Source organism: Podarcis pityusensis (assembly GCF_964106645.2).
Source record: "Podarcis pityusensis genome assembly, contig: HAP1_SCAFFOLD_755, whole genome shotgun sequence".
NCBI classification, from domain to species: domain Eukaryota; kingdom Metazoa; phylum Chordata; class Lepidosauria; order Squamata; family Lacertidae; genus Podarcis; species Podarcis pityusensis.
This window is the reverse complement of record NW_028293232.1, coordinates 1-21335: the sequence shown is the minus strand read 5'-3', so window position 1 is coordinate 21335 and position 21335 is coordinate 1. Positions and strand designations below refer to the sequence as shown.

Here is a 21335-nt window from a genome sequence, read left to right as displayed (position 1 = left end):
TTATTCCCGGTGAGTGTGTATAGGAGAGTCAGCATGGTGCAATGGTTTGGGTTCAACTCTGAGACCAGGGCACAGTCCTCCACTCAGCCAGGGTGCTTACCATGGGCCAGTCCCTGTTTCTCAGTCTAACCTATACCTCAAAGGATGGATGTGGGGATAAAATGGGGGGGGTGGGAGACCACAACAGTCTCGTGGCACCTTAAAAACCAATTTATGGCTTTATTGTGTCTCTGCCACAACCTCCCTCCTTTCGCCCCACCTACAAAAGGAAGATAATTATCGTATTGTATCCTACCTTACTCACTGCAGATGGTGACAGCAGTCATGAAATTAAAAGGCGCCTGCTCCTTGGGAGAAAAGCAATGACAAACCTAGACAGCATCTTAAAAAGCAGAGACATCACCTTGCCGACAAAGGTCCGTATTATTAAAGCTATGGTTTTCCCAATAGTGATGTATGGAAGTGAGAGCTGGACCATAAAGAAGGCTGATCGCCGAAGAATTGATGCTTTTGAATTCTGGTGCTGGAGGAGACTCTTGAGAATCCCATGGACTGCAAGAAGATCAAACCTCTCCATTCTGAAGGAAATCAGCCCTGAGTGCTCACTGGAAGGACAGATCCTGAAGCTGAGGCTCCAAGACTTTGGCCACCTCAGGAGAAGAGAAGACTCCCTGGAAAAGACCCTGATGCTAGGAAAGATGGAGGGCACAAGGAGAAGGGGACGACAGAGGACGAGATGGTTGGATAGTGTTCTCGAAGTTACCAGCATGAGTTTGACCAAACTGCAGGAAGCAGTGGAAGACAGGAGTGCCTAGCATGCTCTGGTCCATGGGGTCACGAAGAGGCGGACACGACTAAACGACAACAATTCTACCTTACTGGGCTGTTGTAAAACGCTTCTAAAGTGTGTTATTGTTTGTTGTCATTATGAACAAATGAATAGTAGGCCTGTTGCGCACGTGCGTCTGCCCTTTTTGTTTATGAAGCTTCATCCTGAGAGACAACAAGGCTTGTTCTAATCACTTTTATTTTTGTGCAACAATTGCAGTGATTTAAAACCACAAAAGCTTGCAGCTTGCCTTCCTCAATCCAGACCCTTTAAAAAACTGACTCGGATTTCTGCCAGTCCTGCAGTGCCCCCTGGCGGAGGCCGCCTCACATTGCAATGGTGGCGAGAGAGCAAGAGAGACCCAAGGCTGGGAAATCATAGAATAGGGAGGGGACCCAAGGGTCATCTAGTCCAACCCCCCTGCAATGCACATTATTGGCACAATAGTAATCGGCACATGACTGGTGTTTTATCTTGCGCAACTGGCAGTGGAGCTATAGGAGTGATGCTGTTGTGGGGGGACGGGACAGCCCAGTTGGCATGGATACCTGACGGTCTTGGTGGCAGCTCTCTGTTTACGAAATGCCCTTCCTAGCAAAGTGCGTCTGCCTCCATTGTTCACAGCCAGGAGGAATTTAAATGGCATTATTGTTCACTCAGGCGATTGACAGTGGAAACACAATGTTGCTTGAAATATTGGTATTATTTGCCGCTGGAGTATGTAATTGCGTCCACCTTGCACGCAGAGTCGCAGGTTTGATCCAGGTAAGGCTGGGAGCAAACCCTACTACTTGAAACTGTGAAGAGATAAAAGGAAGTCCTTTTCCATGAGGTGCATATTTAAAAACTATGGAACTGGCTCCCAGAGGAGGCAGCGACAGCCAACAACCTAGGCTGGCTATAAAAGACACTTAGACAAATTCATGGAGAGCTACTGACGGTTACTAGCCATGACATCAGTTGAGACCTTACCTGTCTCGCCAGAGTGGTGCATGCTCTGGTTATCTCCCACTTGGACTACGCCAATGCGCTCTGCATGGGGCTACCTTTGAAGGTGACTCAGAAACTACAACTAATCCAGAATGCGGCAGCTAGACTGGTGATGGGAAGCGGCCGCCGAGCCCACATAACACCGGACTTGAAAGAGCTGCATTGGCTCCCAGTACGTTTCCGAGCACAATTCAAAGTGCTGGTGCTGACCTTTAAGGCCCTAACAGACCTCGGCCCAGTATACCTGAAGGAGCGTCTCCACCCCCATTGTTCAGCCCGGACACTGAGGTCCAGCTCCGAGGGCCTTCTGGTGGTTCCCTCACTGCGAGGAGTGAAGCTACAGGGAACCAGGCAGAGGGCCTTCTCGGTAGTGGCGCCCGCCCCGTGGAACGCTCTCCTATCAGATGTCAAAGAGATAAATAACTATGTGACATTTAGAAGACATCTGAAGGCAGCCCTGTATAGGGAAGCCTTTTAATGTGTACTGTTTTATTATGTTTTTATATATGTTGGAAGCTGCCCAGTGGCTGGGGCAACCGAGTCAGATGGGTGGGGTACATGTATGATGATGATGATTAATAATAATAATAATAATTATTTCCCTATTCCCCCATGTGGTTCCCTTTGGCTCCCTCTTTCCCAAGTTGTGTCATTTTCCTCAAGCAGGGTGTGGGGGACCTCTGGCCCTCCTGATGTTGCAAATGTGGCCAATGGCAGGGGCTGATGGGAGTTGTAGTTCAACAATGTTCTTGGACTCCAACTCCCATCAGCCCCCAGCCAACATGGCCGATGGTTCAGGGCTGATTAGAATTGTAGTCCTGCAACACCTAGAGCAGGCTTCCTTAAACTCGGTCCTCCAGATGTTTTCAGACTACAGTTCCCATCATCCCTGACCACTGCTCCTGCTAGCTAGGGATGATGGGAGCTGTAGTCCGAAAACAGCTGGAGACCCAAGTTTGGGGGACCCTGACCTAGAGGACTGAAGGTCCCCCATCTCTGTCCTAGACACGTCCCAACCAATCAGGGATCACGTACCAAATGCACTTACAGGTTTGGGGGTCAGTCTTTTGCCCTCGAGATATTGTTGAACTCCCATCAGCCCCAGGCGGCATGGCCGAGATGACCAGGCATGGGGAAGCCCAGCCAGATGGGCGGGGTACAAATAATAAATGATGATTATTATTATTAGGGTTTTTGACACAGCAACATCTGGAGGGGCAAAGCTTCCCCACACCTGTTCTGGAATGCAAGCACATTGGGGCGGAGACTCCCCCCCCCCATCCTTATCTGAAATAACAAGCTCAGAAGCGGACGGGGTCTTGTTTGTTTTTAAAAAAGGAAATGTTTTATTGGCCGTTCCGACTGCGCTGAGGATGGTCCTTCGCTTCAATTCCTCTTCCTGCCTTTACTGACCGTCTTGGCAACCACGGGAACCGGCGTGGTCGACTGGTACAGCGTGGAGGAGATCTTGTTGATGTAGTACAGGGCGATCATCGAGAAGATGAAACTGGGAAGAGAAGCCAGAGGGGTGAGTGGGCTGCAAGGAAGACTCGATCGCAGGGAAGGGCTCAAGGCTAGACCATCTGCTTCGCAAAGGAGGGGGCGTGGCTTGTGAGGAAGGGGCGTGGCCTGCAGAGAGCACCCCAGAGGCCCTCCTCCCTTTCCATAGCTTGGCTCCCTAGTTCCACGGTGGGGAATCGTTTCCCCTTCGAGGGCCACATTCTCTTCTGAGCAATTTCCCACAGGACCATGTGCAAAAGTGGGTGTGCCGGCAAATGCACATCTAGGCTAGCTTACACACAGACCGACTTGACCCCCACACCCAGGTTTGCATCTCTGACGATCAGCCCCGACTGCAGCCAGAGGAGAGGCGATGTTGCTAAACCAGAGCTATGAGAATCTGCAGAGCTTGCTGGACTCCAACTCCCATCAGCCCCCAAGCAGCATGGCCAACAACCAGGGAGGACGGCCATTGGGAATCCAACCTTCTGCAAGGGAACAGCTGTTCATTGGCCGATCAGCCTTCAACCCAGGGAGCGTAACAATGTCTTTGAAAGCGCCATGGCTCAGTGGTAGAGCATCTGCTTTGCATGCAGAAGGTGCTGGGTTCAATGCCTGCCATCTCCAGGTAGGGCTGGGAACGCCCCCTGCCTGAAACCCCAGAGAGCAGCTGCCAGTCAGTGCAGTCAACACTGACCTTGATGGAGAATCAGCTCACTCAAGGCAAGGCAGCTCCCTATTTAAACCAGCCCTTGCTCCAGAACGTTGAGGACTAGAATCTTGCTTTACTTTTAGGGGAGAGGACTCAGATAGGCAAAACAGAGCAGAAGGACTCCCGGTTCAGTCCCTGGCAGCCCTTGCTTGAGCTGCTGCCAGTCAGTGTGGACAATGCTGAGCTAGACCAGTGGTCTGATTCTGTATAAGGCGGCTTCCGACATTCTTGTTTCAATCGGCCGTGTTTCGGGGGCCTTCCTGCTTGCTCTGCTAATTGTGGGGGTTTCTGCCCCTGATGTGGCCCTGACAGCGGCTTCAGATGTGATGCAAGCTGGATTTCCTTAATCTGGATCTGTTACGACGTGTGTGTGTGTGTTGGGACACAATCCCCTGTTCTTACCAGGTGGTGACGCAGACCCGATGAATCAGCCCTGAAGCAAACAGTGCCAGCAGCAGGCAGGTAATAACTGCGGAGGAAAAGGAGGTGCGTTTTGGCAAGGGGGAAAAAAAGGACGAGAAATTATCATTTTGTAAACAACCCCCACCCCCAAAAAAACCCTCCCCATATCAGCCAACCGCCAGCTGCTACATACAAGCCAGCCGATTTCTCAGCCCCCCACCTCTCTGAAAAGAAAATGATCACCCCAAATCCGTTCAGCTTACTTTCAGGGAAGATCTTAGCTTGGAATCCTTTGCCGAAAATCAAATTTTCAAGGTTGTTGAACGCCTGGGTTTCAAGTCAAGGAAAACATCCGCTGACATGTCAGGGAAGTAAGAAGCCCCCCCCCCCCCCCGCAGTCGTACAGATACTCTCCCCTCTGTTGCTACATAAAGATTGTCACTCACTGCTTGGTCATTGGGAATAAGAGAGATTGAGGTGGAAGGTCAGAAATGCGTAAGCTTTCCAAGTTCTCCAGAAAGCTTCTTCGTGCTAAATGGACAAGATCTGGGGTCTACCATCTTTACGTAGCCAAAGTAGAACCATTCACCCAGAAGCGAAGGCCAGGGGAGAAATGTTGTGAACCTACCTGAGATCTGCGGACAAAGGGTGGTACAGTATACAAATTTAAGAAATAATAATAATTCCCAGTTTGCTTGCGAGATGGCAGGTGCCACATAACATGCGTTCCACACTTGTAAAAAAATGATTTTTGCTTCGGCAAGACTATCTAGATATGTTGAAAGTCGTCTAGCGTTTTAAGCTGGTTTTTAGCTTATTGGTTTTAATTACTTTTCTGAACCTTTCTGAACATTATGCTTGTTTAAAAAAGGGCTTTCTAAGGTTATCTGTTGGAGATGCGATAGGGATAATGCTTCTCTAAAACATATGTATGTTCATTGTCCTATATTAAAAAGATTTTTGGCAGAAGGTAATTGAAACTATCAACAGAACTGTGCGGAACAACCTGACATTTACAGAGCAGAGTATCCTCTTGAATTATATACCCAGCACATGGAACCGTACAAAAGGACAATATGAGTGGACTCTCCGTACCCTTAGTGCAGCAAAAAGACTGATGCTGATGAATTGGAAAAATAAAAATGAGGCTCCCTTCTACGACTGGATTGAAGACTTATGCAAAATCACAACATATGAACAACTTGCATATAAACACAGACTTGTCATGGACAAACCCCGTAATATTTGGAATCCATCCTTACAAATACTGTAATATGTTAAGACAGGCATGTCCAAAGTCCATTTTGGGGACTAATCTGGCCCTCTTTCAAAAAAGTTTGGACACCCCAGGTTAAGATCTGGTGAAGTACAATAACAACCTTGTAAAGTATACATCTCCTCCCCCCCCCGTATTTCTCCTTCTACACCGGTTCTTTTCCTTTTCCTTCTCTCTCTTTTATTTACGTCTCACCATGTTTAGTGCACATATACGGTAATTATGTACTTTTTGAACTTTCAATAAAGATGCTTTAAAAAAACACTTTTCTGAACTTTCTCTAAATAATTGTTTTTGTTTCTTCTTTTTGTAAACCGCTTTGAGGTTGTTTCCTTTTAAACAACCAAGTGGTATATAAATTTTAATGAAATGCAATATAAATGAATACATTTTTGTTTTTAAAATCAGGAGCAGTGCTGCTTTCGATGCAGGGAAACGCTCCATATGTTCAAAAGTCATAAGGCTGGACCTGCTGGTGGAATAAAACGAGTGTGGTAGAGTCCTAAGGTTGTAGGGTATAGACTGTACCACTTTAGATTTCAGCTGGGTGGGATTGCATTTTTGCATTAAAAACCAAGCAAAACATGAGCTACCTGCCAGTTTTTCTCTGCAAGTAACTATGGTAAACATGTAGAACATTCCAGGTAAGGCTGCAAAGGACTCCTTGGAGAGTTGCTGCCAGTCAGTGTAGACAATACTGAACTAGATGGACCAATGGTCTTGACTGGGAATGTGACAACTTCCTAAACTCCTAAGCAGCACAGTGAAGCAAAGAAAATGCTGGACCTTTATCCCAATAATGCTAGACTTCTGTTTAAAGGGGGTAGGGAATTAGCAGGTAGATGTCTCCGTTCATTAGAAAAACTAAACAGCGCCCCCACACCCCTGGAAGTCAAATTAGTGCAACACTTTGATTTAGGACCAACTAATGAGGTTAGTTGGTAGATGTGGGTGGTGCTGTGGTCTAAACCACTCAGCCTCTTGGGCTTGTCGATCAGAAGGTCGGAGGTTCGAATCCCCACGATGGGGTGAGCTCCCGTTGTTCGGTCCCTGCTCCTGCCCACCTAGCAGTTCAAAAGCACATCAAAGTGCAAGTAGATAAATAGGTATCGCTCCGGCGGGAAGGTAAACGGCTTTTTCGGGCACTGCTCTGGTTTCGCCAGAAGTGGCTTAGAAATGCTGGCCACATGGCCCGGAAAAACTGTCTGTGGACAAATGCTGGCTCCCTTGGCCTGTAAAGCGAGATGAGCGCTGCAACCCCAGAGTCGTCTGCGACTGGACTTAACCTTTACCTTTTTAATGAGGCTAGTAAAAAACAAAGCCAACCCTCCCAACTTCTCCAGAAAGCTGATTCAGGCGGGGGTTAATGGTTGTGGGGGAATTGAAAGCATGTGGTTACACGTTTCTGATGTCATTTCATGTGATTCCCTCTATTTCCAAAGTTCAGGTGGTTAGTGACAACCCTTTTACGTAGTCAAAGTCATGCCACCTACACGGAAGAGGAAGGGATCAGCAGGCCTGAGGGAACTCTGAGGTTTGTGTGTGCTCAGCGACCACAGATGACTGGCTTACTGTTGGGGGGGGAATGGAAAACTGGGTGGGAGGGGGAGCGCAATGGAGTATTACAGAGAAGGGCATGGCTGGCTGGCTCCCTAAACAGAAGCACCCTCTACTGCAACATTTTGTTGCAGAACTTCTCAGCCCAAATAAGGGTATTGTCCCAACATTACTTGCAAGGAATTATTTCTATTTCTCCAATTGTAAAGCAATCTGTAAAATATATTGCTTGTAGCTGGAGTGTTTTGATCATAGGTTACTGAAAACAATGAATGCTGTAAACAAAAAATTAGTATTATTTATTGTAATAATTAGGAAGTTTTTAATGCTTGACGTTTTATTATGTTTTTGTATCTGTTGGAAACCACCCAGAGTGGCTGGGGCATGGTACAAATAATAACATTTTTTTTTAAATCACAGTGGAACCTTGGTTGTTGAATGTAATCTGTTCCGGAAGATCGTTCGAATTCTGAAATGTTCAACAACTGAGGCGCAAAGGGAGAATGTCAATTTCAATGGTGAAAATTGAAAAACACACAGCGGAAGCAGTTCGGCTTCCAAAGCGCGTTTGAAAATGGAAGCATTTACTTCTGGGTTCTGAAACGTTCATCAACGGAGACGTTTGAGAACCGAGGTTCCACTGTACAGTGGTACCTCTAGTTATGAACTTAATTCGTTCCGGAGGTTTGTTCTTAACCTGAGGTACCACTTTAGCTAATGGGGCCTCCCACTGTTGCTGCCACTCAATTTCTGTTCTCATCCTGAGGTAAAGTTCTTAACCCGAGGTACTACTTCTGGGTTAGCGGAGTCTGTAATCCGAAGTGTTTGTAACCCGAGGTGTTTGTAACCCGAGGTACCACTGTATTATTATTGTTACTATTATTATCAGGGGTTTTTTCACTGAAATTCAGTTCCGGCACCTCTCAGGTGGGCACCACTGCCATTCTAAGAGAACAACGGAGGTGTTCACGCTGCATTCTGGCACCTCTTTTTCTAGAAAAACAGCACTTTGAATATTATATTTAAAAAAAAGATTCTCAATGCTATTTGTAGAATATATTGCACTTCCAAGAAATGTAATCTGAGTTTTGAAACAGCGTTCAAGCTGGGGGTGGGTCAGTTAATTTATATTTAGTATTTTAATCAATATTACTTCCGCGGCACTGTTTGAGGAAATAAAACATTTAGAAGAAAATGGCAGAAGCCTCTCTTAGTTCTACCTGAAGATGCCAGGAACCTTCTGCACCGCAAAGCAGAGGCTGAACCACTTATAACACAGGGACGTAAGAAGCTGGAGTTCAGACCACTGGCCCCTCTAGCTCAGGAGTGCCTACACTGACTGGCAGCAAAACGCCCAGGTTTCAGACGAGAACGTTCTCAGCCCTACCTGGAAATGACAGGCATGGAGCCTGGGACCTCTGCAAAGCAGACCCTCTACCTCCTGAGCTGCAGTCCTTTATGTGCCACCTTCCTGCTGGATCAGCTAATGCCTTTGGGCGCCCCCTTTGACCCCATCCCATTCTGACAGCCCCAGCCCGGCTGAAAATGCCCAAGTAAAATGCCGCACGTAGGAGGATACGGTAAGGGAGAAGATGAAGAGGGCAGAGCCCAGCAGGCCCCCTTGGATGGTCAACCATTCGCTGGATGCCAGCTGGCGGCTGTACATCTGCATCCCGGTGAAGAGCAGGAGGCACAGGAGAGACGAAAGCACCAACGACGTACCCGTGCCGACAGCTGGGGACAGAGAAAGAGACAAGGGTCACTCGCCTCTGCTGGCAGGAGCACGAAGGACAAGCGCCATTAATACGTGAGCACAACATTTTCGTGCTGTTTTGTGCCGCGAACCCCACGCTTTGTGCTGCCTCCCCCCAAACTGACTGACACAGCAAACCGGGGTGACAATTTAATACCCGAAACCCAACATTGGCCGATCGACTCCAAAGCGGTGCCAGAGTTTTGTGCTAGTTTTGTGCTGTGAACCCTGTGTTTTCTATCACCCCACCCCGCAAACTGAGTAGTTGATGCTCAAACTGGGGGCCACAGGTATAGCCCAAAACCGAACATTGTCTAATTGATTCCAAACTGGTGTCCAACTTTTGTGCCACGAACCCCGCTTTTTTTGCTGCCCCTGAAACTTAGTACAGTGGTACCTCAGGTTAAGTACTTACCATAATTCGTTCCAGAGGGCCGTTGTTAACCTGAAACTGTTCTTAACCTGAGGTACCACTTTAGCTAATGGGGCCTCCTGCTGCCGCCACGCGATTTCTGTTCTCATCCTGAAGCAAAGTTCTTAATCCGAGGTACTATTTCTGGGTTAGTGGAGTCTGTAACCTGAAGTGTATGTAACCCGAGGTGCCACTGTAACTGATGCTCAAACTGGGTTTACAAGTTGATACCCAAAAATCGCTCAAGGAAAGTGTCAGGCACGGCCTGAGGGCACGAGATAGGGGCCTGCTGGGCCAAGTTTGGCTGACAGGTCTGAGGTGCCCAGACCCTGGTCTACCCGTACCTGGAAAGGTGCAGGGGACTGGAACTGGGTCCTTCTACATGCAAAGAAAATGCTCCACTGCTGAGCTCCAGCCTCTCCTCAGCTTAGGAAGCTGCCTTGCAACACAGCCAGGCCATTCATTTGCTGAGCTCAGTATTGTCCGCAATGACTCACAGTGGCTCTCTGGGGTTTGAGGAAGGTAGGGGCCTATTTGGAGATGGCGGGGATTGAACCTGGGACCAAGCCGATGCTCTGCCACTGAGCGACAGCACCTCCCAGACACAGGAAGGCGCCTTATACTGAGTCCATTTAGCTTAGTGTTGCCTACACAGGCTGGCATCTTACACAGCATCTTAAAAAGCAGAGACATCACCTTGCCGACAAAGGTCCGTATAGTTCAAGCTATGGTTTTCCCCGTAGTGATGTATGGAAGTGAGAGCTGGACCATAAAGAAGGCTGATCGCCGAAGAATGGATGCTTTTGAATTCTGGTGTTGGAGGAGACTCTTGAGAGTCCCATGGGCTGCAGGAAGATCAAACCTATCCATTCTGAAGGAAATCAGCCCTGAGTGCTCACTGGAAGGACAGATCTTGAAGCTGAGACTCCCAATACTTTGGCCACCTCATGAGAAGAGAAGACTCCCTGGAAAAGACCCTGATGTTGGGGAAGATGGAGGGCACAAGGAGAAGGGGACGACAGAGGACGAGATGGTTGGACAGTGTTCTCGAAGCTTCCAGCATGAGTTTGACCAGACTGTGGGAGGCAGTGGAAGACAGGAGTGCCTGGCGTGCTCTGGTCCATGGGGTCACGAAGCGGCGGACACGACTAAACAACAACAACACAGGCTGGCAGCAGCTCCCCAGGGTTTCAGACAGGGGAGGCCTCTTCCCAGCTTTACCCAGAGATGCCACTGGGGACTGAACCTTCTGCACTCAAAGCACACGCTCTACCACCATTGCCCATGCTCCTCACCCACAAGGCGCCCTGAGCACAGGCTGGCAGCAGTGCCCACCCCTCCCCAGGCCAGGAGCATGCATGTCGCCCACCTCCCCAACCCCCATGCCACATTACCCATAATGCACCGCGCTGCGCCTTCCGATGTGTCCGCTCCCGGTTTGAACCAAAGTTCCCTGGTTCCTTTTTCCCTCGCGCATGCGCCGTTCTTGCGCCTCCTTCCCTCGGCGAGAGGGAGTTCTCTCTGCCGCGCAGGCGCGGCTCTGAGAGGAGACGTGTAATTTGCGCCTCCGCGCAAGCGCACACCGCACTCCCCGCCGCCTGAGAGAGGCGGAGAAGCGTGCGTCGCGCCACGTTCCCCGCCTAGCGGCCGGCGGCGCCCATAGCAGGCTTTGCTGCGTTTCATTTCCTCCGGCTGGCCGCTAGGGGGAGCACACGCGCATTCAGCGAACAAAGGACCAGAGCTGGAGAACGCCGGCAGGCCCGGGAAGTCGCGGGTTCGAGTCTTGCCTCCGCATTTGTAGGCCTGAGTGAGTTCTGCAGTTTAACGATAATGACGCGACGACGATGGTAATAAATGCAAAATGTACAGCTTCTTGAAACCTTACACCTTCCGATTGAGAAGCTAAGGGAATGCACTCTGCCTATGCTCAGATGCACCCTTGCCCATGCAAAGCCTGGCCCGTGACACTGTGGAAAGCAGGACCAAAGCCTATCAACAAATGACCACACCCTGGGATGGCATGTGGCGACTGGAAGCTCCCCATCAACCTTCTGCCCCCCCGCTCCCCTTGGCTGCTCCTCCTCCCTAAAGCGCTCTTCATGTGGGATCTGCTGCACCAGCAATAAAATAATTATTATTAATAACCCAGCACACTCACACGCGCCCTCCATCACTTCAAAGTGCGGGGGGGGGGACGACGCGAGAGGGAGGCAGGGAGCCCGGAGCCGAGCCTCTCCGGAGGAGCATGCGCGTTGCTGGCTCTCCTCCTCCCTCCCCGACGGCTCGCCCGGGCTCTCGGCCGCAATAGACCGAGGCGTTTGCAAAGCGCTGCCGGGGCGGCGCGGGGGGTGCGGAGGCCGGAAGCCCCCCGTCCCCCCCGGGAGTCATGGCCGAGGGCGAGGACCTCCACTCCTTCACGTCGATCATGGATGCCCTCGTCCGGATCAGCGTGAGAATCGGGGGGCAAAGAGGGTGGGCAACGCAAGGGATAGAAAAACGGGGGGGGGGGGACGAGAGAAAAAGGCTGTGGGGAGAAAACACCCCAATCTAGTGCAGCCGATGTGGGGGTGACTTTCTGTATGCCATGAGAAGGGATGCTTTGCGGGATGGGGGTGTGAGGAAGAGAGATCTAGTACGGGCATCCCATTGTCTCCCTAGTGCGTCGGCATGATGGGGGATCCATGTTGCTGCCACTGAGATCAAAAGAGCCGCCCCCCCGCAAAAAACCCTGGAAATCACCCCCCCCAAATAAAATAGGCGCTGCCCCTCCCCTGCTGACAACTAGCCTAGACGCTCCCATTCCCTCCCCCCACCCCACAAGCTCCATCAGTTTTTCCCCGGACTCCCTTCAGGGCTAAGTGAAGGATGCTGTGAGCATCCGAGCACATCTCTCCGTCGCCATGGCAACCTCCTCCCAGGGCTGGCTGCCAGGGCCTGCCTGGTCCAGCGTCTGCCTCCGCTGTGGCTCTCTCCCTCCCTCCCTCCCCGCCCTCCTCCATCCATCCACCCCCTCCCCTCCCCTCCTGCTTTGTGTGTGTGTATGTGTATGTGTGTCCCTTCTCGCTTGCCAAGAGAGATGGCATCCAGGCGGGCGCTGGGCAAGGTGAGTGCCCGTCCCTTGGGGATGGATGGATGGCAGGGGAGGGAAATGCCTTTGGGCCCCGTGGCGGCAGATCTCTAGGTGGGGAAGCCTTGGCTGGGAAACTGCAAGATGAATGGTTCTTTGGCAAAAGATCAGATGCTGGGGTTTCTTTCCTGTTTTTTGACCACCTTCTTCCCTGGGTGCCTTGAATCGCTGGGCAGCCGGAGCGGAAGGGAATGAAGCTTTGGGGCACGGGGTGCCGCCAAGGCAGTAGAGCCCCCCTCCACCCCACTCCCTGGCCAAAGGACAAGAGTGCCCTTGAATGGGACGCGGCAGAGACTGGGCTGGCTGCCAAACTGCCTGTAAGAACTGGGAGGCGGGGTCTCTCTCTCCCTAACCCCCGCCCCCCGCCAGCCTGTGTGCCCAGCGGTGGGGAAAGCAGGCTGGCCCTGCCTCTGAGCTGCACGAGTGGGGAATCTGGGTGGGTGGGCGTGAGCGGCTGATGCTGATTTGGAGCATTACGCTTATATTGCCTGCACTGACTGGCAGCTGCTCTCCAGGGTTTCAGACACAGTCCTGTTGGAGATGCTGGGAATTGAAACATGGGACTTTCAAAGCAGATGATGCTCTGCCCCCCCTGAGCTATGGACCACCCCCTACAAATAAAGGGAGACCCCACTCCTCCTGTTTGTAGAGAAAGGCCTGATTTAAACAGGAGCAGAGGAAGCTGCCTTATACTGAATCAGACCATTGGTGTATCTAGCTCAGCATTGTTGACACGGACTGGCAGCTGCGCTCCGGAGTTTCAGGCAGGGGACATTCCCAGCCCTGCCTGGAGGTGTGAGGGATTGAACCCAGGACCTGCTGCATGCAAGGTGGGCGCTATGCCCCTTGCACATATAGTTTATTGACCTTTGGGAAATCTCTTTGTCCCCAGAAATGAGTGCTGTTTCTCTCGCTAATGGTCATGTCTCTGCATATTGTAAGAACATAAATAAATTCCTGATGGATTTTTGTGTGTGTGTGTGGGGGGGGGGGATTATAGAAGGTCCATACCTCAGTAGCTAAGTACAATGCCCTGCATTCCGAAGATTCCAGGTTCAATCCCTAGAAACTCTAGGAATCTATTTTATGTCTGTGTGAATAGATTTTTTTAAAAAATAAATCATACTTCTATTATTGATATCACCCCTACCTCACAGTATCACCACCCTTAGAAAAGACTTCACCAATGCTAGGGTTGCCATATTTCAAAAAGTAAAAGCCAGGACACCCCAAAGTTGTGGGTGGGACTTACATCTGAGTAGACTTAGGCCACATCCACAGCCTACATTTAAAGCACTATGAAGCCACTTTAAACAGTCATGGCTTCCCCCAGAGAATTCTAGGAACTGTAGTTTGTTAAGGATGCTGAGAGTGGTTAAGAGACCTCAATTCCCTTCACAGAGCTACAATTCCCAGAGTTCCTTGGGAAGAGGGATTGATTGTTAAACTTGTTAAGCTGTGATTTTTCAGCAATTTATTCATATTACAGTGTAAATCATTGGGTGGTCAAATAAATAGCAGGTAAGATCCTTAGCTTGACCAAGGATCTTAGCATTGCCAGGGAAGACTGGGAATCTCCCCTGTCCGAAACCCTGGAGAGTTGCTGCCAGTCAGTGCAGGGAGTGCTGAGCTCGTTGGACCAGTGGTGTGACTCTGTGTAAGGCACCTTATTTTGTAACATAATCTAGAGTGGGAGTGAAGGAGCTGTACATAGTCCCCATTTTCTACAAAACACAGGCAAGGAGCGTGCTTTTGGGTTCGAATCTTTCTTGAGGCCGTTGTGACTCAAGAAGGATTCGAACCCAAATCTTAGTACACGCTGGACTAGATGGGTCACTGGTCAGGTCTTGCTATTTTCTGAGGACAAACACTGCGGTGTAATGGTTGAAGGAAAACTGAACTGCAAAACGTTCCCAGGTCTCGCTGCTGCTCCCGCAAGTTCCCTGATGCAAATTTCTGTGCCTCAACTCCTGCAGCCCCATCTGCAAAATGGGGATATTAAACAGTGGCCTGGTTTACAAGGTGGTTGGGGGGGTGTTAATGAGGCCCTTTGAACACACCTGAAGCAGGACAGCTAAGCATTATTAGTGAGGTAGCATGGAGCAGTGGTTAGAGGAGTCGGCAACCTTTTCAGGCATGTGGGCACGTTTGCACTTTTGAGTGAACATCACGGGCGTCGCCTCCCTTCCTGGTCTGTTGTCCCCCAAATCTCCTCCCTGCTGCACCCGCCAAGAGACAGAAAATGCAGCCATTTTGAAGGGATCTGGGTAAAAGTCGGAAGCGGTAAATTAAGCACATGGAAAGCACATAGAGCTGAAAGAGGAAGTGGGAAAGAGTGCCACTCTTGCAACTTCCTCCCTCATCTCTATGCTCTTTTGAAGGAGGCAGTGTGTGTGTGTGTGTGTGTGTGTGTGTGTGGTCAGAAGCCTTGTGGGCGCCAAGGAAAGACCTCAAGGGCTTCATTGCACCCGTGGGCAGGACGCGGGCAAACTTTTGAGTCGCATTCAACTCCCAAAGCTTTAATGGATGCACTTAGGCCAGTCATTTGCTTTCTGCTTTGTCTATCCCGCAGGGTCGTTGTGAGGATGCAAATGAGACACACCCTAAGCGTGACAGCAAATGCAGAATACTTACTACTACTACAAATATTATATATTAATACTTATAATATACAAATGGGATATGCCACAAAATTTGCCATTTTTGTTCAGGATCCCAGCCAGCCAGAGGCTCCATTCCATTCCCTCACTCAGTTTTTTGGTCCCTTCCCCGCTCTTCTCAACAGTTAGATGGCGCAGTGAATATGCTCAGTCCTTGTACGGTTGTATTCCCTGCCCCCCAGCCCCTAGATAGGGTCCCCCCCCCCTTGCTAAACTTTTTTTGGTTTGGGTACATTTACAAACCTTGTGTGTGGGTGATGCTATTTTAGCGACTTCAGGCTTCATAGCCTGAAGAGATGAATATAAATCTCAAGGCAGAGCCTGTATTTTTTGGGGTTGGGGGGGGCAGCAGCGGGGTGGGTGGGTGGGGTATAATTGCAACTAGCAACCAGGATCCTTTCCCTTAGCCGCTGCAGGGAAATGCTTGACACCCCTGCACATAGGCCATGGAACAAAGCATGTTGCGAAGGATTCTGGGAAGTGTTCTAAGGCGCGCTGTTGGTCTGTTCTTCCTACGGGCAGCACAATAATAATTATAGTATATTTATTATTTGTACCCCGCCCTTCTGGCTGGGCTTCCCCAGCCACTCTGGGCAGCTTCCAGCAAAGATTAAAAATACATTAAAATGACACACAGATGTCTTCTAAATGTCAGGTAGTTGTTTATCTCTTTGACATCTGATGGGAGGGCGTTCCACAGGGCGGGCGCCACCACTGAAAAGGCCCTGTGCCTGGTTCCCTGTAGCACAACACTGCCTTGTGATTTGCCAGGGAGAGGTGATACTGCAACCCCTGCTCCAGATTGCAAAGGGAGGTCGCGAGCGATGGGCAAACTCTTTGAGAGTGTCAAAGCGGAGGAAGCCGCTATCGTTATTATTTTTTATTTTTTATTATTTTTAATTATTCATTATTTTGCCCTGTATTTCCTCCTCCCCCCATCCTTCCTTTAAGCCAGTGGTTCCCAAACTTTTTCGTTTATGCCTTGGTTACATAAACACATCCTCAGTGCCCCCTACAAAAAGCACAGTTCAGAGCAGTCAGGATAGCTCAGTTGGTAGAGCATGAGACTCTTAATCTCACAGTTGTGGGTTCGAGCCTTCTGCAGCCTCCTACATTGCAGGGGGTTGGGCTAGATGACCCCTGTGGCCCCATCCAACTCTACAATTCTGCGATTCTATGAATAGCGGTTTGCATGACGACCCACTAAGGAAGATGGTAACGCGATAAAATTCAAAACAGGAACAAAAAGGGTGTGTGCAGTGCGTGAACGTAACAGTGCTCAGTTTATTTTTTTGGTTGCTATTTCGTCAGCATTGTTAATTTTTGTTTAATAGATTATAAATGCCCTATTGGTTCGTTAATCACGTGAGACGACTTTTGCTTTCATTGCCATCCTCAGCTTGTTTTTGTAGTTGTTGCTTTGCTAACTGTGTTTTATAGGTTGCAACAGTTAGGCTGATGATTTGTTAATTGTTCTGTGGGATTTATGCTGCATTTGTGGTCTTGTGTTATTGCTATTCACTGTTTGTAAGCCGCTTTGGGATTCATTCATTCGAACGAAAAGCGGCGCAGGCATGCTGTAAATCAGATCAAAGCAAAATTAATTGAACATGCATTCAAAAGCCAATTAAAACTATTCAGCCTTAAGTAATTGAACAAAATTGATCCAGCGATACCAGCTTCTCAAAGTCTGGTAGTCATTTACACCCTCAGCACCCCCTGTTGTTGCCCCCATACCTCTTAGGTCCCTTTTGCGGGGGATCCTACAGTATGTTATAATACTGGTGTTGAGCTAGAACCAGCCTCTATTTGCAGGAATCACGGTTTTGTTCTCTTGAACCCTGTTTTCCCTTCCCCTCTTTCCTTGTCCTTCCAGACCAGCATGAAGAACATGGAGAGGGAGCTGTTGTGCCCGGTGTGCAAGGAGATGTACAAGCAGCCCCTGGTGCTTCCTTGCATGCACAATGTCTGCCACATCTGCGCCACCGAGGTCCTGCTGCAGCAAGGCTACGTCTGTCCAGACCCCACCTCCGAGCCCACCTCGCCTGCCTCCACGCCAGCCACGCGGAGCCCTCGCCTGGGCCGCCGGGTCATCCCCAAGCCAGAGCGTCTGGACCGACTCCTTAAGTCAGGTGGGGAGGAGGGCAGTGTGGCGGCGCCCTCTGCTGGTGGGCAGGGGGACATGTAGGGCGAGGGCACCCCCTCCTGGTAGAAGATGGGACGTGGGTGGCGCTGTGGTCTAAACCACTTAGCCTCTTGGGCTTGCCGATCGAAAGGTTGGCGGTTCGAATCCCCACAACGGAGTGAGCTCCCGTTTGCTCTGTCCCAGCTCCTGCCAACCTAGTAGTTTGAAAGCACACCAGTGCAAGTAGATAAATAGGTACCACTGCAGCTGGAAGGTAAACGGCGTATCTGTGTGCTCTGGCTTCCGTCACAGTGTCCTGTTGTGCCGGAAGCAGTTCAGTCATGCTAGCCACATGACCTGGAAAGCTGTCTGCGAACAAATGCTGGCTCCCTTGGCCTGAAAGTGAGATGAGCACTGCAACCCCATAGTCGTATTTGACTGGACTTAACCGTCCAGGAGTCCTTTACCTTTAACTTTACCTGTTTGAAGTTAAAAGCGGTTGGGCCGTAGGAATGTTTGCAGTTCGTGCTGCAAGCGCAAAAGGGCAGGTCCTTGCCCTGAGGATGTTACAAATTAAAATTTGGCACAGGGGAAACAGGGTGGGAGGAAAGTGGAAAGAGGGGCTTTGGGTTATCAGCAAGATCTGGAGGGAGGGCCCACAAGTTCCCCACACTTGCTTACATGCCACAGTCAGACGAGGAAAGTCCATCAGTCTTACGTCTCTCAGCTACTCCTGGGCGTTCCCATGATGAGGCTGTTGCCGCAACAGAGAGGCCCCGTCCCTGACTTTGGCTCATGTATCTCCTCCATCTGAGCTGAACGCAAGCAGGCGAAGACTACGCCTGATTTTAGCCTCCTGTTCCTCTCGCTTCAGTCCTCTTCTGGTCCTGGGAGACAGTGGAGTAGAAGAGATGAGGCAGGAGAGGAGGTGTGGAAGCCCGTGACTCTCCACCAGCCTGACCCATCTCTCTCTCCTCCTGTACTTGTTCTTCACCCTCCAATCCTGCAGCTTCTCCTGCCTCTTGCCTCCTAGCTGTTACAGGCTCCCCCAGATCCTTTTCCCAATCCCACTCCTCCCAGTGGCTGCTCATCAGTATCCAACCACCGCTCCTCAGCGTCCAAGCCAGTCCCTGACCGCATTTAATATGTGATCCCTGATTGGCTGGGACACGGGTCAAGGACAGGAGTGGGGAACCTGTGACCCTCCAGATGTCGATGGACTACAATCCCCATCACCTCTGACTGTTGGCCATGCTTGCTGAGGTTGATGGGAGTTGGAGTCCAGCAAGACATGGGAGGGCTCCCCATACCTGATTGGCTGGGACATGATTCTAGGACAAGGGAGGGGAACCTGTGACCATCCGGATGTTGCCGGACTACGAATCCCATCAGCCCTGCCCATGGGCCAGTTTCCCCGAGGCTGATGGGAGTTCCTGCATCTTCTGGGGAAGCATCTGCTGTGTGCGCAACGTCACCTTGCCTTGTCTTCTGGTGTCCTTGTGCTTCCAGGTTTCGGCACGTACCCGGGGCGCAAGCGAGGCGGCCTCTTGCACCCCCAGAGCGTGCTCTTCCCCTGCCCGCTGTGCCAGAGGGATGTGGACCTGGGCGAGAGGGGCCTGGGCAGCCTCTTCCGCAACCTGACGCTGGAGAGGGTGGTGGAGCGCTACCGCCACACCATCAACGTCAGCGCCGCCATCATGTGCCAGTTTTGCAAGCCGCCGCAGCTGGAGGCCACCAAGGGCTGCACTGAGTGCAAATCCAGCTTCTGCAACGAGTGCTTTAAGCTCTACCACCCGTGGGGTACCCAGAAAGCCCAGCACGAGCCCACCCCACCCACGCTCACGTTCCGGCCCAAGGTAAGGGTCTCCCTCCAACTCCTCCAAGGGCCAGGCAGGAAGACTTTGCTTTTTATTTGAAAGTGACTTGGAAACAGCAACTAATCCAGGCTGGAGACTGGGAGCGGCTGCCAGGACCATATAATGCTGGTCCTAAAGGATCTACATTAGCTCCCAGTATGTTTCTGAGCACAGTTCAAAGTGTTGGTGCTGATCTTTAAAGCCCTAAACCAGGGGTCAGCAAACTTTTTCAGCAGGGGGCTGGTCCACTGTCCCTCAGACCTTGGGGGGGGGGTCCAGACTATATTTTTTTTGGGGGGGGGGGAAATGAACGAATTCCTATGCCCCACAAATAACCCAGAGATGCATTTTAAATAAAAGCACACATTCTACTCATGTAAAAACACCAGGCAGGCCCCACAAATAACCCAGAGATGCATTTTAAATAAAACGGCACATTCTACTCTTGTAAAAACACGCTGATTCCCGGACCGTCCGCGGGCCGGATTTAGAGGGCAATTGGGCCAGATCCGGCCCCTGGGCCTTAGTTTGCCTACCCATGCCCTAAACAGTTTGGCTCTGTATACCTGAAGGAGCGTCTCCACCCCCATTGTCCAGCCTGGACACTGAGGTCCAGCGCCGAGGACCTTCTGGCGGTTCCCTCGCTGCGAGAAGTGAGGTTACAGGGAACCAGGCAGAGGGCCTTCTTGGTAGCGGCAGCTGCCCTGTGGAAAGCCCTCCCATCAGATGTCAAGGAAATAAACAACTATCTGACTTTTAAAAGACATCTGAAGGCAGCCCTGTTTAGGGAAGCCTTTTGTAACGTTTTATTATGCTTTTATATAAGTCAGCTGGTGCAACCCAGTCAGATAGGAAGCATATAATAATAATAATAATAATAATAATAATAATAATAATATCCCAACATTTCCTCTAGGGTGGCTTCCATGGTTCTCCCTCTTCCTCAGTCAATCCCCACAACAACCCTGTGAGGTAGATTAGGCTGAGAGGCAGTGACTAGCCCAAGGCCACCCAGTGAGTTTCTTGGCCAGGTCAGGATTTGAACCCCGGACTCTCCCAGGTCCTAGTCTGACACTTTAACCACTGCACCACACTGCCTCTTGGTGTGTGTGTGTGTGTCCCTGTTTTTGCACGAAGTTCTCCCCCACATTTCTCCCAATCCAGGGCCTTTCTCAAGGGTACGCCTTAGGAATCTTCCTTGGTCTTGTTTCTTGTTCCTGAAGGCCTTTTCCCCCTCACATAGAGCTACTAAGGCACACTTTGTAGGCACTTTCCAGTTCATTTGTGCCCCCTGGGTCTGAGGCTTCCTGTCTTAAAGAAACGGATTCAAAGGGAAAGTCCTCTCCCCACAAAGACTAGGAAGCCTGCGTTTGTGTCCGCGAGTGCCAGGGACTTCGAACAAAGTAAAAACCGTGACTAACCTGCTTCCTTCTGTGTCCCGCACAGGGTCTGACATGCCCAGAACACCGGGAAGAGGTGACACATTACTGCAAGAGCTGCCAGCGCTTAGTCTGCCAGCTGTGCCGTGTTCGCCGGACGCACACGGGCCACAAGATCTCGCCCGTCGTCAGCGCCTACCAGGCCCTCAAGGTGAGGCTTTCGGTGGGATTTAAGCTGTCTCCTTCATCCCCACCTCTGTCCGCCCAGGCAGTTCTGATAAAATGGCTGAGTTGAGAAAGGAAGGTAGAGAAGTTGCTGGCCCAGAGATGGAAAGACGGAAAAGTCCCCACCAGAGAAGAACGGCGAGTTAAACTGATGGATTATGTTGAGCTGGCGAAAATGACTAGAAATATCAGAAACCAGGAAGACCAAGGTTTTGGTAAAGACTGGAGGAAATTTATTTTATACCTGGAAGAGCGTTTTAACAGGACTGAAATAACACTTGTGAGTTAACAGAGACTTACAATATAAAATATACCGTATTTTTCGCTCTATAAGACGCACCAGATCACAAGACGCACCTAGTTTTTTGGAGGAGGAAAACAACAAAAAAAATATTCTGAATCTCAGAAGCCAGAACAGCAAGAGGGATCGCTGCACAGTGAAAGCAGCAATCCCTCTTGCTGTTCTGGCTTCTGGGATAGCTGTGCAGCCTGCATTCGCTCCATAAGACGCACATTTCCCCTTACTTTTTAG

The 21335-nt window shown here is 50.3% G+C and overlaps 2 protein-coding genes across 3 annotated transcripts; one reads left to right on the top strand and one right to left on the bottom strand.

The window, feature by feature from the left end:
- Positions 1-3138: 3138 nt before the first annotated feature.
- Positions 3139-11129, bottom strand: KRTCAP2 (keratinocyte associated protein 2). Of its 2 annotated transcripts, none has more exons than XM_081024539.1 (5): positions 10826-11129; positions 8846-9000; positions 4697-4760; positions 4434-4500; positions 3139-3326 (listed from the first exon to the last, which is right to left on the bottom strand). In XM_081024539.1, the coding sequence occupies exons 1-5, from the start codon at positions 11112-11114 to the stop codon at positions 3206-3208; spliced, it is 696 nt and encodes a 231-aa protein (XP_080880665.1). In that variant the 5' UTR covers positions 11115-11129; the 3' UTR covers positions 3139-3205. The 2 variants fall into 2 exon arrangements, with proteins under 2 accessions (XP_080880665.1, XP_080880666.1); XM_081024540.1 differs by lacking the exon at positions 10826-11129 and adding an exon at positions 10727-10824.
- Positions 11130-11628: 499 nt separating this feature from the next.
- On the top strand, positions 11629-20789 carry LOC308469195 (tripartite motif-containing protein 46-like; the record flags this gene model as incomplete). Its single annotated transcript, XM_081024541.1, has 4 exons — positions 11629-11880; positions 17095-17350; positions 18853-19199; positions 20646-20789. Coding segments are annotated over exons 1-4 (810 nt in total), but the record flags the coding sequence as incomplete, so codon positions are not given.
- Positions 20790-21335: the final 546 nt, after the last annotated feature.

Coding starts and splice junctions, on each gene's coding strand:
- KRTCAP2 (XM_081024539.1), bottom strand. CDS start 11,114: ATGAAACGCAGCAAAGCCTGCTATGGGCGCCGCCGGCCGCTAGGCGGG. Junction 4,761..8,845: donor TCTTCATCTTCTCCCTTACC/GTATCCTCCTAC, acceptor CTTGAAACCCAG/GCGTTCAACAACCTTGAAAA. Junction 3,327..4,433: donor CGGGTCTGCGTCACCACCTG/GTAAGAACAGGG, acceptor TTCTCTTCCCAG/TTTCATCTTCTCGATGATCG.